Source organism: Carcharhinus amblyrhynchos, chromosome 9 (assembly GCF_965287045.1).
Source record: "Carcharhinus amblyrhynchos chromosome 9, sCarAmb.v2.hapA, whole genome shotgun sequence".
NCBI lineage: Eukaryota > Metazoa > Chordata > Chondrichthyes > Carcharhiniformes > Carcharhinidae > Carcharhinus > Carcharhinus amblyrhynchos.
In genome coordinates, this window is record NC_137332.1 from 15,290,643 (window position 1) to 15,307,133 (window position 16,491).

Consider the following 16,491-nt stretch of genomic DNA (forward strand, 5'->3'; position numbering starts at 1 on the left):
CCCTACCCCCATATCTCTGCATATTTACCCACTAATCCCTTTAACCTATGCATCTCAGGACACTAAGGGCAATTTTAGCATGGCCAATCAACCTAACCCACACATCTTTGGACTGTGGGAGGAAACCAGAGCACCTTGAGGAAACCCACGCAGACATGAAGAGAATGTGCAAACTCCACACAGACAGTGACCCAAGTCAGGAATCAAATCCAGGTCCCTGGAGCTGTGAAGCAGCAATGCTAACCAGTATGCTACCATGCTATTTCCATTTAGAAGGACAAAAGCAACAGATACATGAGAACATCATCACCTGGAGATTCCTCTCCAAGTCACACTATCCTGACTTGGAAATATATTGCCGTTTCTACACTGTTGCTGAATCAAAATCCTAGCAGCACTGTGGATGTACATACACCTTAGAGACTGCAGCAGTTCAAGAAGGCAGCTCACCACACCTTCTGAAGAGCAACTAGGGATGGACAATAAATGCTGGTCTAGCCAGCAATGTCCACATCCCATAAATAAATTTAAAAAATCAAGTTGGCCAAACTTTCCCCGCTCAATATCACAGACATTATTCAATCCAGGATCCATGGGGCCTTCTTCTTGGAACTGGTTGCAGTACCGGCAGCGCCCACTAATGAACTTTTGGCATTGCTAGGACTGCTGGACTGACGGCCAGCAGCTGCTGAGGATGGGACTTTTCCCCAGTGATACACAGACATCCTGCTTTAGCACACCTATGGCATGTTACTGCTGGGGATGGGCTTGCATGGAGCATTAATGCTATGATTGGTAATTTCTCTTTAGGATAGCATTATAAATCAAATAAAGTATGAATATACAAAATCACTTTTTAAGTTCAAGAGCTATATTCTACTGAATAAATGATTAAAATTTTCCATACAATCAACTGTGATTGTTGTAATTGCAATTGCTTTACCCTTTCAAAATTTTATTTTTTAAACTTTACATTGATATGAATTTGTTTCCTCTTTTACAGCCTAATTCAAGCCCAGCTCGGGTGTATTCCAGTTCAAGAATTTACATTAACTCAAGATATAGCAAAGATATTTAAGTGTGGTGTGAGAGTCACTAAATGTAAGCACCGTTTAGTGTCTAGTGTTCTTTTGTAACCACTGATTCAGTAGATATTGAACATATTTCCACTAGTATGAAGCATCAATATTAATCAGTAATATTGGCATCATATAATTAGTTATAAGTATAGAACATAGAACGTTACAGCGCAGAACAGGCCCTTCGGCCCACGATGTTGCGCCGACCAGTTACAAAAACAATGACCCACTAGCCTATACCAATCCCTTTTCGTCCATAAACCTATCCATAGATCTCTTAAACGCCCCCAAACTAGGCGCATTTACAACTGCAGCAGGCAGGGCATTCCAATCCCTCACCACCCTCTGGGTAAAGAACCTACCCCTGACATCCGTCCTGTAGCTACCCCCCCTTAATTTAAAGCCATGCCCCCTCGTGCTAGCTTTCTCCATCCGAGGAAAAAGGCTATCACTATCCACCCTATCTAAACCTCTAATCATCTTATATGTTTCAATAAGATCCCCTCTTAGCCGCCTTCTTTCCAACGAAAACAACCCTAAATCCCTCAGTCTCTCCTCATAGGACCTCCCCACCATACCAGGCAACATCCTAGTAAACCTCCTCTGCACCCTCTCCAAAGCCTCCACATCCTTCTTGTAATGTGGGGACCAGAACTGCACACAGTACTCCAAGTGCGGCCGCACCAGAGTAGTGTACAGTTGCAACATGACGCTGCGACTCCTAAATTCAATCCCCCTACCAATAAACGCCAAGACACCGTACGCCTTCTTAACAACCTTATCTACTTGATTCCCAACTTTCAGGGATCTATGTACACATACACCTAGATCCCTCTGTTCATCCACACTATTCAAAGTCCTCCCGTTAGCCCTATACTCGACACATCTGTTGCTCCTACCAAAGTGAATTACCTCACACTTCTCCGCATTAAATTCCATCCGCCACCTCTCGGCCCAGCTCTGCAACCTATCTAAGTCTCCCTGCAGACTATGACACCCTTCCTCACAATCTACCACACCTCCGACTTTGGTGTCATCAGCAAATTTACTAATCCACCCAACTATACCCTCATCCAGATCATTAATAAAGATTACAAACAACAGTGGCCCCAAAACAGATCCCTGAGGCACACCACTCGTAACCGAACTCCATGATGAATATTTACCATCAACCACCACCCTCTGTCTCCTATCTGATAGCCAATTCCTGATCCAACTTCCTAGATTACCCACAATCCCATACATCTGCATTTTCTGCAGAAGCCTACCATGGTGAACCTTATCGAACGCCTTACTAAAATCCATATATACCACGTCAACTGCCTTGCCCCCATCCACCTCTTTGGTCACCTTCTCAAAAAACTCAATAAGGTTAGTAAGGCACGACCTACCCGCTACAAAACCATGCTGACTATTTCTAATCAATTCATTACACTCCAAATAACTATAAATCCTATCCCTAATAATTTTTTCTAAAACCTTGCCCACAACAGAAGTAAGACTCACCGGTCTATAATTCCCGGCAAAGTCTCTGTTCCCCTTCTTAAACAATGGGACAACATTCGCTATCCTCCAATCCTCCGGGACTACACCAGAGACCAATGACGACCTGAAGATCAGAGCCAGAGGCTCTGCAATCACCTCTCTAGCCTCCCAGAGAATCCTAGGGTAGATCCCATCCGGACCAGGGGACTTATCTATTTTCAGCCCCTCAAGAATATCCAGCACATCCCCCTTATCAACCGTAATACTGTCTATTTTACACCCCTGCAACCCAGTGTCCTCCTCAGCTATATTCATGTCCCCCTGCGTGAACACCGAAGAGAAATATTGGTTCAATGCTTCTCCAATCTCCTCCGGTTCCACACACAACTTCCCTCTGCTGTCTGTAACTGGCCCTAATCTTGCCCTGACCAACCTTCTGTTCCTGACATACCTATAGAACGCCTTAGGATTCTCCTTAATCCTATCAGCCAAAGTCTTCTCATGTCCTCTTTTAGCCCTTCTTAACTCAAGTTTGTGGTTTTAAAGAGCAATCTTTAAAATTAGGTAGTTTTTCAACACTGAGTTTAGGTACTGGCTCTAAATTATGGAAAAATATAAGTGGAAATTAGATATTGAAAATTGATTTGTGTACTACAGGTTTCCAAAACGTTGAGTTATGGAACCCCTCAAGCATTGGTGAACCCCAAATGTTCTTAGCATGTCAGTGACACCTTGTGGCCCCTCACGTGAATACCCTTAAAATGCCCTCTCACATGAATCCCCTTACAAAGCCCCCCAAATCCTCCCAAAGCCCCCACATGAATTTCCCGCCAAAGGCCCCATGAATCCTCTTCTAAAGCCCTCCATGGAGCCACCACCAAAGCACCCACTGTGAAATCCCTCCCACATCCCCCCATGAAATCCTCCAAAGCCCCCCATGAATCCCTTCCTAAAGTCCCCCAATGAATCCCATCCTGTAGGCCTCCATGAATGCCTTCCCAAAGCCTCCTCCCACACCACCCCCCCCCCCCCCACCCCCCCATGAAACCTCTCTCAAAGCCCCCTTACATAACAATTACTTTATTTGTTCAGATTTACATTTTTAAAAATGCGTTCTCAGATATGGGTGACATCGCCGAGATAAGAATTTCTGTTACTAAGAGTACTTCCGCTGCAGCCGTCACTCCTTCGTCATGTAGGCCATTGCTTCACTTGCTCAGCCGCTTTTCTGCCCATCAACATAAACAGACAATAAATCAAATTAGTGAATCAGAACCCTGCCTGTCTGAGCATTGTAGAAGCCAATGCTCAGAGAGCGCGAGCTCTATCAATCAGTTTGATTTTTTTTGGCCATTGCCTTTCTTGAATCTTTACTTCTTCAGCTGACTTACAGGCATATTTTAATTGGTCAACAAACTCTTCATTTTTTTAAAAACCTGCCCTTTGTCATGTGGCTGCCAGAATCTCTGTTTGGTAACCCAGAGGCCTCTCACAGCACACTAGGATTTCGTGGAGTCTAGTTTTGGAACCCCTAGTTTACTACATTTTTACTACAGCTAGAAGGAATGATTGAAGGAATTTTAGGTTTATAGCAAGAGAATTAAATATTCCCTGAGACTTTTCATTCAATATTTTATTACTAGGTCTTTCAGAATTACTTATGCAACAAGAAAAGAAGAACTTTTCAGCACTGTTAAATGCAGTAATTTTAGCCAAATGTTTTAGGGCTAAACTTTGGGAGAACTCTACATATGTCTCCAGACAACTTGAAAAAATTGGTAACTATATATCAGTATTTGATTTGTTATTAGGAAGTTTACTATTCTTTTGCTTCTTTATAGCATGTGTTTCATTGGGTGAAATGGTGGCAAAGCGGTAATATCACTGGACTGTAATCCAGAGACTCTGAGGACTTGGTTCAAATCCTACCATAGCAGCTGGTGGAACTTAATTAATGTATTCAATTAATTAATAACATTATTCACTATGGATTTGAAAGCTAGTTTCAGTGATGATGGACATGAAACCACTATCTATTGTTCTAAAAACCCATACTTCTTTACTAATGGTCTTCTAGAGAAGGAAATGTACAGTTCTGACCTGGTGTGGCCGATATGTGGCACCAAATCCAGAGCAATGTCAATGACTCTTAGCTGTCCTCTGAAGCACCAAGGAAACCATTCAGTTGTACCAAACTGCCATGTCAAAAAAGGAATAAAACCAGATGGACTATGTGGCATCAATCTATGTATGGGGAGTGAAAATAGCACATCCAGCCATGTCAACCCTGCACCGTCCTCCTCAAGAACATCTGAGGGATTTGTGCCAAAATTGAAAGAGCTGTTCCACAGACTGAGTGTTGGTTCTGGCATGAAAAACAAATGATTCCTGCTCATGATGGTAGCATGATTTTGGACTGAACCTCATACTTCATTATTAATAATTTTTGTGCCCATGAGAATCACATCACTTCTGTGGCTTTTTAACCTCTTGTTGCAGGGTGGGCAAATCACTTCACTGCTGCAATCACTGGGGAGCTCCGTATAAACTGCTCCGCAGCACTTGTTCCAGAATGACTGTAGGGGATGGCAGCCATGAAGTTTGCACCTCACTTTTCAGACTGCTGGATGGAATAGAGCAGAGGCAGGACATTCTACCCCAGCTCCAGGAGAAGGCCTTCCAGCAAGGTCCCCACCCCCATTGGGGATGCAGTGGCAGCCCTGGTCAGTACAAACACATTCCATAGGGGATTGGGACAGCAGTGTCAGGTGAACTATCTTCTTCACTCAGGCAGGATAAGTGAATCCAGGTCCACAACAGCCTGACAAAATCTTACCTTATAGACAATGTCCCAGATACCAACATCACCATCCCTGGGTACATGTTGTCCCAGCGATAGGACAAATCCACTACGAGGTGGTGGCGGCACACTGGTATGCAATTGGGAGGAAGTTTCCTTGGGAGTCCTCAGTATTAATTCCAGATTCCATGAAGACCCATTGCATCAGGTTAAACACGAGCAAGGAAATCTTCTGCTGGAGGAGCACTGAAGAATCAGTACTCCTCCATGTTGAACACCACTTGGAAGAAGCACTGAGGATGGCAAGGGCAAAGAATGCATTCAGTGTAGGGAACTTCAATGTGTGACTGAGCTGCTTGAGTCCTGAAGGATATATCTGCCAGACTGTTCCTGTTACACATGATGAGGGATCCAACAAGAGGGAAAAACCGACTCGACCATACCCTCACAAATCTACTTGTTGCAGATACATCTGTCCATGTCATTATAGGTAGGAGTGACCACTGCTGAGTCCTTGTGAAGACAAAGGTCTGTTTTCATACTGAGGATACCCTCCATTGTGTGTGACAGTACAGTTGTGCTAAATAGGATAAAATCAGAACAGATATTAACAGTTCAAAACTGTGCATCTATGTACTCAACAACAATCTGGCATATCATTCACTCCACCATCACCATCAAATCAGTGGATCAACCCTAATTCAGTGCAGTGGGGCATTCTGGAAGGAGCATCAGGCCTACCTAAAAATGAAATGTCAACCCAGTGAAGCTGCAACACACAGACTATTTAAATAGCAGAAGCAGCATGTGATAGATAAAGTCGGGTGATCTGATAACCAACGGATCAAATCAAAACTTTGCAGTCTTGCCACATGCAATTGTGAATGGTGGTGGACATAATTCCTCAGATGCTATGCAGTCCATATCCATGTGCAGCAAGACCTGGACAACATTCAGTTTGAGTTGATAAGTAGCAAGTAACATTTGTACCACATAAGTGCCAGGCAATGACCATCTGTATCATATACAAAATATGGTGCAGCAATTCACCAAGCTTCCTTAGACAGCACCTTCCAAACTCAGTCTTTACCACATAGATGGACAAGTGCAGCACACCCATAAAAACACCACGTTGCAAGTCCCCTCCAAGCCACACATCATTCTTTCGTTGATGCTGGATCAAAATTATATTCAATGATACTAGCAACGCTGAATTCCCCCATCATCTTGGAGGTTCCTGTTGACCAGAAACCTAACTGGACCAGCTGTATAAACACTGTGGCTACAAGAGCAAGGGTGGCATAGACAAGTTGGGTCAAAGTGCCTGTTTCCATGCTGTAAACCTCTATGGCTCTAAGAGCAGGTCAGAGGCTGGAGATTGTGGGGAAAGTAACTCACTTCCTGACTCTCTTAAGCCTATACACTATCTACAAGGCACAAGACACTGGATGTGTGCAACTCTAACACTCAAGAAGCTTGACACCATTCAGGATAAAGCAGCCTACTTGATCAGCACCCCATCCACTAGCTTTTATGCCTGCCACCATCAACACACAGTGACAACTGTGTGTACCATATATAAGAGACGCTGCAGCAACTTACCAAGCCTCCTTAGACGGCATTTTCCAAACCCACAGGGGGCGAATTTCCAACCTTGTTGCACTCGGCGCAGAGCATGTTGGGGTAGAGCGGGGTTAGAGAATTGCAGGGGAAGGGACTAGCACCTTTATCGCCAGCAAGAACTCCCTTTGGGATTCTCCCAACCCCACACTCGGTCTAGCTCCTGCTCAGAGAGGGCATGAAGGGGGCAGAGCATGAAAGAAGGGCGTGAAGGGGGACCTTAGGGAGAGTCCCAATACCAGCAATATATGTTTGAGACAGGGGATGGGGGAGGATCAGGCCAGTGATTTGTGTTTATGCAGGTTGGGGGGAACATGCCTTCAATGAGCTGGGGGTCCCGATGTCTATGGTTGGAGGGGATCTTCAATTTCACTTTGAAAGTGGGGCATCCTTTAAAAACAGCACCCAAACTCTGTGAAGCTGGACTTGCCAGCATGTTGAGGCCCCATGTTGAGGTCTGGTGCAAAACTCGCCCCGCTCCCAAAATATGACTTAAGTGCGAGAAGATCCCGATCCAATTCATGTCCGACATGCTGGCAGTAATTGCATTGATTTTCTCACCCAAAATCATACTTTCTTGGGGAAATTCCCCCATAATCTCTACCACCTAACACAACAAGGGCAACTGGCACATGGGAACACCACCACTTCAGGTTTTCCTCCATGCTGCACACCATCATATCTGAGAATTATATCACCTTCACTGTCACTTGATCAAAATACTGAAACTCCAGGTGTACCTACATCAGATAGACTAAAACAGTTCAAGAAGATGGCAATTAGGGATTAGCAACTAATGCTATACACAGATCCTTTGAAAGAATTTTAAAAATCATAAATTAATTAAAGTTACTGATTATAACTTTCCCATTGTCATACTTTTCTGAAGTACATTGAGTTATTAGAATCCACAACACAGGATGTTGGGTGAAATCTTATCAAAAATGGCAGAGTGTTGGTCCTGGCATGAAAAACAAATGATTCCTGCTCATGATGGTGGCATGATTTTGGACTGAACCTCATACTTCATTATTAATCATTTTTGTGCCCATGAGAATCACATCGCTTCTGTGGCTTTTTATCTCTTGTTGCAGGGTGGGCAAATCACTTCACTGCTGCAATCACTGGGGAGCTCCGTATAAACTGCTCCGCAGCACTTGTTCCAGAATGACTGCAGGGGATGGCAGCCATGAAGTTTGCACCTCACTTTTCAGACTGCTGGATGGAATAGAGCAGAGGCAGGACATTCTACTCCAGCTCCAGGAGAAGGCCTTCCAGCAAGGTCCCCACCCCCATTGGGGATGCAGTGGCAGCCCTGGTCAGTACAAACACATTCCATAGGGGATTGGGACAGCAGTGTCAGGTGAACTGTCTTCTTCACTCAGGCAGGATAAGTGAATCCAGGTCCCCCTCTGGACCCTCTCGCACCCCCAACTCAACCGCTCACTAAGCTCCCTCGGGGTTGCCAAGCAAACAGGAGGCCCTGCTTCTCCTACCTCACAATCAACTTGTTCCCCCAGTAGTTGCTATGTTCCTCACACATTAAACTTCCTCAAGCCTGCTACACCTCATCACCATCTTCAATCTCATGGCTCCCATCTACACTCTTCCTGTCTGTATCATTGCCACAATGACACAAAATAAACCACAATAAGCATGAGCAGGTGCAACCAGCTAGAGTCATGCCTGAGCTCACAACACTCATGCATTTCAAGGAGTGAGCCCACAAACTGGCCGGGGAGGAGGAAAACCGTGCCTGCACTACAGAAATGAGGACAGCAGCTAGACATGGGAATCCTCAAGACACAGGACTAAATCTTACCAAAAATTGGTGGAGTTGTTTCTGGCAGGAAAACCAGCATATTTCTCTTCAGCGAAACCGGTCAGTTTTCTTGCCAGGTATTACAACACTCTGCCAAAAAAACAAAGGGGCAAGTTTCATGGGGAGGACCCTAAACAAACAGGCAAAACTTGACTGTTTGTGTGGTTAGCCTGGGACTTTAGCTTGGTCTGATACTGTCCCTTGGCATCTTTGATGGTTCTCCATAGATCATATCTGGATTCCTTGTATAGGTCAGGATCACCTGACTTGAGTGCCTCAGACCTGTGGTGGAATTTTATGAGATTGATTCTAAGTGTCAACTAGGATGAAAATGGGAGAGTTCCTGGTCCATTTTTGGGCAAGTTTTTACTGGGTCTCTGGATTGCTAGTCCAGTGATAATTCCTGGCAACATCTTTCTATACTTGATCAGAATGCATGGTGTAATAGATTCTTTTTGTGAAAAGGGAGATCATTTGTAAGAATTAGTAAATGCCTTCCATTTCAAATAACACTTGTTTTCTATACAATGTTGAATCATCTAATTAAAATATACTCTCAATTAGGTGGTCTCTTCGGTATTCTGAGGACATCTAAAAACATTATACACTAATTACTTCAAAGAAGTGTAATCATTGTTGTTACATTGGCAAATGCAGCAGCCAATTTAAATATTGTAGTGATGTGATAAGTAGCCAGTTAATTTATTTTCCTAGAATTGGTTGAGGGATGAATGTTTACCAGGACACCAGAAGAACTTCCCTGGCTCCTCTTTAATTTTTTTTTACATCCACCAAATGGCAAGTGGTAGGGGACAGGGAGGTCAGTTAAACATCTCAGCTTAAAGATGTTGCTTCTGACAATACTAAGCCTCTTAAGTAGCGTACTAAAATGTCAACCTGAATTAAATGGTTAAGTCTCAAGAGTGGGACTTCAGCCCACAACTTCTGATTCAGAGGTTGGAATGCTACCATTGATTCAGGCTGATGTGTACAGAATTGGTGCCTGTGCTGGTGGAGAAATTCAGAACTTCTTTTGACAGTCAACTTGCCAATTCCAGCCAAAGCCAACGCCTACTATGCCACTTTAACAGCTGAGAAGCAGCTTGGAAAGGACACAGCATAAATGTTAATTCCTTCAATTTACAGTCCCCACTGGAGCACTTTTGCAGAACGTAATCGGTTCCCTCTGGTGGAGTTGGCAAATGTTCCGAGACCATTTAAGGCAGTGAATGGCAGATTTCCCAAGTAGCCCAGGAACTGCTCCAATTCCTCATCCCCGAGGTAGAAATTAACTGTCCTTGTGGGGCCACAGAATTTCAGAACTTAGGCCTCTATAAGTGGTGATATTTAAAAAGAAACTTCTCAAGAAGAATTTCAAGACAGTAAAAGATCTCAGGTTATTTAGTTTTCCCAGTGGACTGACAGGCAGTATTACATTCAAATCTCATTTATTTCACATGTTGATGCAGTCATTTCACTGGATGTTCTTAATATTTAGTTTTTAGGGTTATCATTACTACCACAGCAAACCTGAACCTAAGGTAGTCACAAGATACCTATATTTTGTTACAGACTGCGCATTGATTGCATTTTTATTTGTATTTAGGCAGTTGACTCAGACTAATATCATAGTGATGGTTGCAAATTTCACATCAACTCTGACAAATCCCAATAGGGGCCACAGTAAAAAGAAGCTTTCGTTGGTGCTTTCCTTGGATGACCATAAGAAATAGCATTTTGATAGATTGTTCAACCATCCTTTAAAGATTCCAGATAATACTTCCAGATTACAGCAGAATACTAATTACAAAAAGACTGTAAAATATGAATGCCCATGGTCATCTGACTTCTTTTGTGGATTAGAACCACTCTGCCATCTCAAGAGGGAACAAAAAGAACATTCTACACTGACGTGAATTGACATCCTTTCCTGAAATCAATCAAAATGATACTATCTGATTTGAATGGTTCATTCCAAAACAAAGACTCTGACAATCGCAAACCCTCAGAGGTGTTAACGCACAAAAAAGGATGTGTAATCAACATGATCACCACACCTTATTTGGAAAAAGGCATTGAACTTGAGAAAAGCCACGTAAGATGGCCATATTTTCTCTGTCTATTTAAAAGATCAGCTAGGAGCTGTGTGCAGGCTGCTCCACCAAAGACAATGAACCATCACTTAAATCAATCTGTGAACCAGACTTGAGGGGAAAAAAACTGCAAGACATCAGGCAGCCAGAGCACATAAACTGTTTCAGTTAAAGTTCACCTGAGAACCAACCAAGAAATTTAACTAAGGAAACTTCACAACCTGCTGTGAACCCTTTGCTTTACGAAACCTTCTCTTCAACTTTAATGTATCAAAACCACTCAATAAACTATTGGCCTGCCAGACGGAGACTGGGGATCGTATAGCAGAGGCTGAGCAAACTATACTCTGTAAAATGTGCATGATTGCAATATGCAAATAGTATTTGTGTATGTGAGCATTTGGTATAAAAATGGGTGTAACTGATGTTGTATTTCAGTTGGGTAAGTGTATGGGAACAAAGAACTTTTATTTTTAAACTCACAAAAGCTTGCAGCTGTATTATTTTATTGGGATACACACTCAAACAGGGTAAGAAGATGCCACTCTCTTTCTGTCAAAAACAAATTGATCATGGAGAGCACAGCCCAAGACAACAAGTTGATGCTGCATATTTGTCGGGTGGACTACTCTCTGAAATCATCCCATCAGGTAGCATATCAACAGGCCAGAGTTGACCATTACTTGCGTCTACCTTTGATAGTTCTCTGCTGCATGGTTGCTGGCATTGAGTGTTCTAAGAAACCTTCACTTATCTCTGCCATCTGTCACCTGCACATTTTACAGTTATAATGCTCACCAACATATATACACCTCTCCAATGATACAATAGTGCCAGCTCAGGTCAGGCACAATGAATGTGAGTGGAAAGCAGCATTAGTATCAAGAGATAAAGGTCTGACACATATAATGGGGTGAAGACCTTACACTGTGGGGGGTGATCTTGAGCCCAATCCCGCCATTTGCAGAAATGCCAATAGAGGCTCAAGATCCAGAAGTTGCAGATCTTGCTGGTGAGATTGTGATTTCAGATCTTCCACATCCCTCACCAGCGACGTAACCAGGTTCATGCCCATAAGGTATATTTCAATACATTTTAATATTGTTAACATGCCATCTCTGTAGATATTGACCACCCCCTTGTATTTTCAAACCATGTCAACATTTTGTAAAATATATATGAATACTCTATATCCTCATGGCTAATTTCTAAAATTTTAAATAGATCTTTTAAAATGGCTTAATCCATGTCTGGCTGTGATCCTTGAACGATTAGAGCTATTGGGCAGTATCACAAAACTTGTGCCTCAAAATCTCTGATGAGATGCTAACGATCCGAGTAGGTTGCAAAAACCAAATTCAAAGGTCATTGCACAAAGGCCAATTATATTTCATGAGCCAAGCCTGGCCAACCAGATTAAATTCTTCTGCTAGTATAAAAGATTCTGTGACCTCCCATTTAGACTTAATGGTTGGAACATTAACAATCTCAGGAATCCAGAAAAAGTGATGTACAGCCTTTGTCAAAGTCAAAGTGGAGAAGTGGGAGCCATGTGACATATTATATTGCCTTATGGAGCTGCAAAACTCAGTCTGCCATCTACCAAGCAGCAGGACAGGAAAGGGACTCTGTCCAGGTTTCAATGCCCGGGCTCATCTACACTGTTTCCACTGGAACTACCAGACCTTTGAGACTATCGCCTACAAGACTGATTAATCTCTGCCAGTCTATCTCATCATGGAAATCATCTCCGCTGAAAAAATGAATTAGCCAGTTTTCAACCAGCTGACCTCTGTGAAGGAATACATTGATGAATTTTTCATTCTGGACTCTGAACATGTGAAACAATATTTTTTTCCTCTTTCTTTGTCCTGAAACTCTTTCTCAATTTCTGTTTACTATATGAATGCACAGGGGGCTATGTAGCTTTTCCCACCCCCACCCCTTCGCCATCAGCATGTGTATGTCTGTGTGTGTGTGCGTGTGCGCAGAAATAAATTAACGCGTTGTATTCATCCTACATGAGTTTTTTGTGAAGTTATTAATCAAAATTGCATCACAACAAAATTGAAAGGTTAGGAAATATAAAGGGGAAAATCAAGTTTAAAACACTTTTCTGTTTCTGGATGGGTGGTGAGAGGGGGTATCTGAGCTGTTTAAATTAAACCCCCTCCTCTCAGTAACACATGCAAAAGGGGATGTTGATCATGTTGTTGTTGGTTTGCTTTTCTGTTCTTTTGTTCTGTGTGAACTGATACACAACACAAAAATTATCCCCTTTGGTGTCTGTTGCTGAAATTTTACTGCCTCGCCCATCCGAGGCTTGTAAGATACTGCCCGAGGCCAATGGCGAATGTTGTATTGCGAGCCTTGCCTGCCCCGATTACAGGACAGGCATGCCAGTAAAATTCCAGCCTGTAAATTTGCTTCTATTTTTTAACCTTTCTCACAACTTCTATCATTTCTTGAAAACATTTGTTTTCTGCAGTATTGTGAATTTTATATCACAATGCTGACAAAATCCCCAAACACAATACTCTCAATAACAGATGTTATCAGTTCATATTATGTATTTTTAATTTAATATATGGCTATTTGTGATTTCACAAAAATATGTCAATGTAATAAAAGGTTTCATATCTGTAGTCATGTCAATGACTATCGTGACCATGTATTTTAATATTTTGATTAGTTAGACAGGTGTTTATTTTCCGTTTTTAACTGGTTATTTTCTACATTCATTATTCACCAATCATTAGACGTCTTCTCTGAAACATTGTCTGTTCATTCAAATTGCAGCAAATTTATTTTGCTGAGATATAGCTGCCATGATGATTTCCCGTAGTACCATATCTCCCTGAAAATAAACACCCTTCACATAATTATACATATATAATTCAAGTTTTCACAAATTTCATCAAAAACTTCCACAGTGCTGCCAGAAAGGGAGTTCCAGGATTTTGATCCAGCAACAAATAATAAAGGAATGGCGATACATATCCAAGATGTGTGTGACTTGGAAGGGAAATTTTGAGGCAGTCGTATTCCCATGTTGGGACATTTCATCACATTCCTGACTTATGCATTATGGGAAGTGGAAAAGCTTTGGGGAGTTGGAAGATGAGTCATTTACTGCAGAATATCCAGCCTCTACCCTATGCTTTCAGGCTATAGTATTTATGTGGCTGCTCCAGTTAAGTTTCTGGTCAACGTTGACTCCCTGGAGTCATTGGTGGAAGATTGGATAAAGAATATCAATGGGAGCTCGTTTGGGTCTTGGAGGTATTCATTGCCTGCCAATTATGTGGCACAAATGTTATGTATCACTTATCAATCCAAGCCTGGAGACTGTCCAGGTCTCTCTGAATGTGGACATGGACTGCATTGTTATCTAAGGAATTGTGAATAAAATTGAATACTGAAATCATCAATGAAAATTTATAATTCTAACATTATAATGGAACACAAGTTATTGATGAAGCAGTATTGTCTTGGACAGTGCCCTAATGGACTCCTGTAGCAACATCTTGGGATTGAGATGATTGGCCTCTAACAAACACAAGCACCTCCTTTGTGCTAGGTTTGACTAAAGCCAGTAGATCCTCATTGACTTAAATTTTACTCAGGCTCCTTGGCTCCACAGTCAATCATATGCTGTCTTGATGTCCAGGTAGTCAGTCTCACTCTTAAATTCAGTGCTTTTGTCCATGTCCAGATCAAGGTTGTGATAAAGTCTGGAGCCAAAATTGAATATCAGTGACCTATTGATGAATAGGTGCCGCTTGATAGCAAGTCAATGACACCTTCCATCACTTTGCTAATGACTGACAGAGTAGATTGATGGGACAATAATTGGTAGTTGCAAGTGCAGAGAGATACACAGTGAGAAAGAAAGACATGTAATGGAGAAAATAATGAATGGAAAAATGTAGAAAGGATAACAGGCAGATTTTAAAAAGTGGTAAAATCTTGAAGAGAAAATAAGTCACAGATTAACAGAAACACAGAAGAACACCCAAGAATAACAAAAAAAAACAGAGTGAAGAAGAAGCTTGTGAAAAGCTGTGCAGATAGATAGTAGAGCATCACTTCCAGGACTACTTCCCTTTTTCATACTAGAGACTCATAAGATGGACTCAGTGTGCAAACAACTAATTTCTTTTGATCTTAGAAGTTTGCTGCGAGAAACTGAAAGGTACTCCATAAATACGACCAGCACTCCCTTAGTCTCACACTCCTTAAGTAGTCTGGTTCTCACCCAACATGTTAAATTAACAATTTGCTTGGGAGACAATTCTAAGAAAGCAGCTCAGTGTAGGTAACAGGCAAGGAACAATATTGATACTTCAAGCTATCTAAGAACAACAAACGTATAAGATATTTCATTTTTTAATAATACAAATGCGAGACTTGAGGAATTAATTTTCACTTATATTCATTCCTGTTCAAAATCTTGTATAGTGTAGCCATTACTGAAATATAAAATTTCCATATAAAATTTAAAATCCAAAGCATTTCTAAAGTATTATGTAAACGAGATGAACAATATAATTCCCTTTGTTAATCTGTTTACAGGACCTACTCTGTCCAGTGCTATGGTTAATGCAGGCCTCACTACATTCCAGAAGATAGAAGACACAAATGCAAGAGAATTGGAGCTGGTATTCATTTTTCCATCAATTCTTTGCATCTATAAGTAGACATTCCTGGCATTTAGAACATAGAACACTACAGCACCAACAGGCCCTTCGGCCCACAAGTTGCGCCGATCGTATCCATGCCTATTTCTTAGAGTACAGTAAGGAATCGCATAACACCAGGTTAAAGTCCAACAGGTTTATTTGGCAGAATAAGTTTTCAGAGTCTCAGGCTCCTTTTTCAGGTGAGTAAGGAGCTGTGTTCACAAACAGGGCACATACAGACACAAACTCAATTTACAAGATAATGGTTGGAAAGCGAATCTTTACAGGTAATCAGGTCTTAAAGGTACTGACAATGTGAGTGGAGAGAGGGTTAAGCAAAGGTTAAAGAGGTGTGTATTGTCTCCAGCCAGGACAGTTAGTGAGATTTCGCAAGCGCAGGCACGTCGTGGGGGTTACAGGTAGTGTGACATGAACCCAAGATCCTGGTTGAGGCCGTCCTCTTGTGTGCAGAACTAGGCTATCAGTTTCTGCTCAGCGACTCTGCGTTGTCATGAAAGCTGCCGAAATCTCAACTGCGAGCTTGGGCTCATGTCACACTATCTGTAACCCCATGACTTGCCTGGGCTTGTAAAATTTCACTAACTGTCCTGCACTTGGCCCTGTTTCCACTCGCACTGTCTGTACCTTTAAGACTTGATTAGCTGTAAAGACGCGCATTCCAACATTATCTTGTAAATTGAGTTTGTATCCGTATATGCCGTTTGTGAACACGCTCCTCACGCACCGAGACTCTGAAAGCTTGTGCTTGCCAAATAAACCTGTTGGACTTTAATGTGGTGTTATGAGATTTTTTTTTACTGTGCTTACCCCAGTCCAACGCCGGTATCTCCACATCATTTCTTAGAGTATCCTGTGCATTCTTTATCTTCGTCTCTCTTTTCCTGTGTTC

General features: G+C 42.1%; 1 protein-coding gene across 1 annotated transcript in view; it reads left to right on the forward strand.

Moving 5' to 3' along the window:
* Window positions 1-16,491, forward strand: part of hfm1 (helicase for meiosis 1) — a 126,688-nt gene that overhangs the window by 82,070 nt on the left and 28,127 nt on the right. Inside the window, exons 24-26 of the mRNA XM_080196461.1 lie at window positions 1,004-1,101; window positions 4,208-4,342; window positions 15,475-15,560. Coding sequence (XP_080052587.1) covers window positions 1,004-1,101; window positions 4,208-4,342; window positions 15,475-15,560 — 319 coding nt within the window. The remainder of the gene's footprint in view (window positions 1-1,003; window positions 1,102-4,207; window positions 4,343-15,474; window positions 15,561-16,491) is intronic.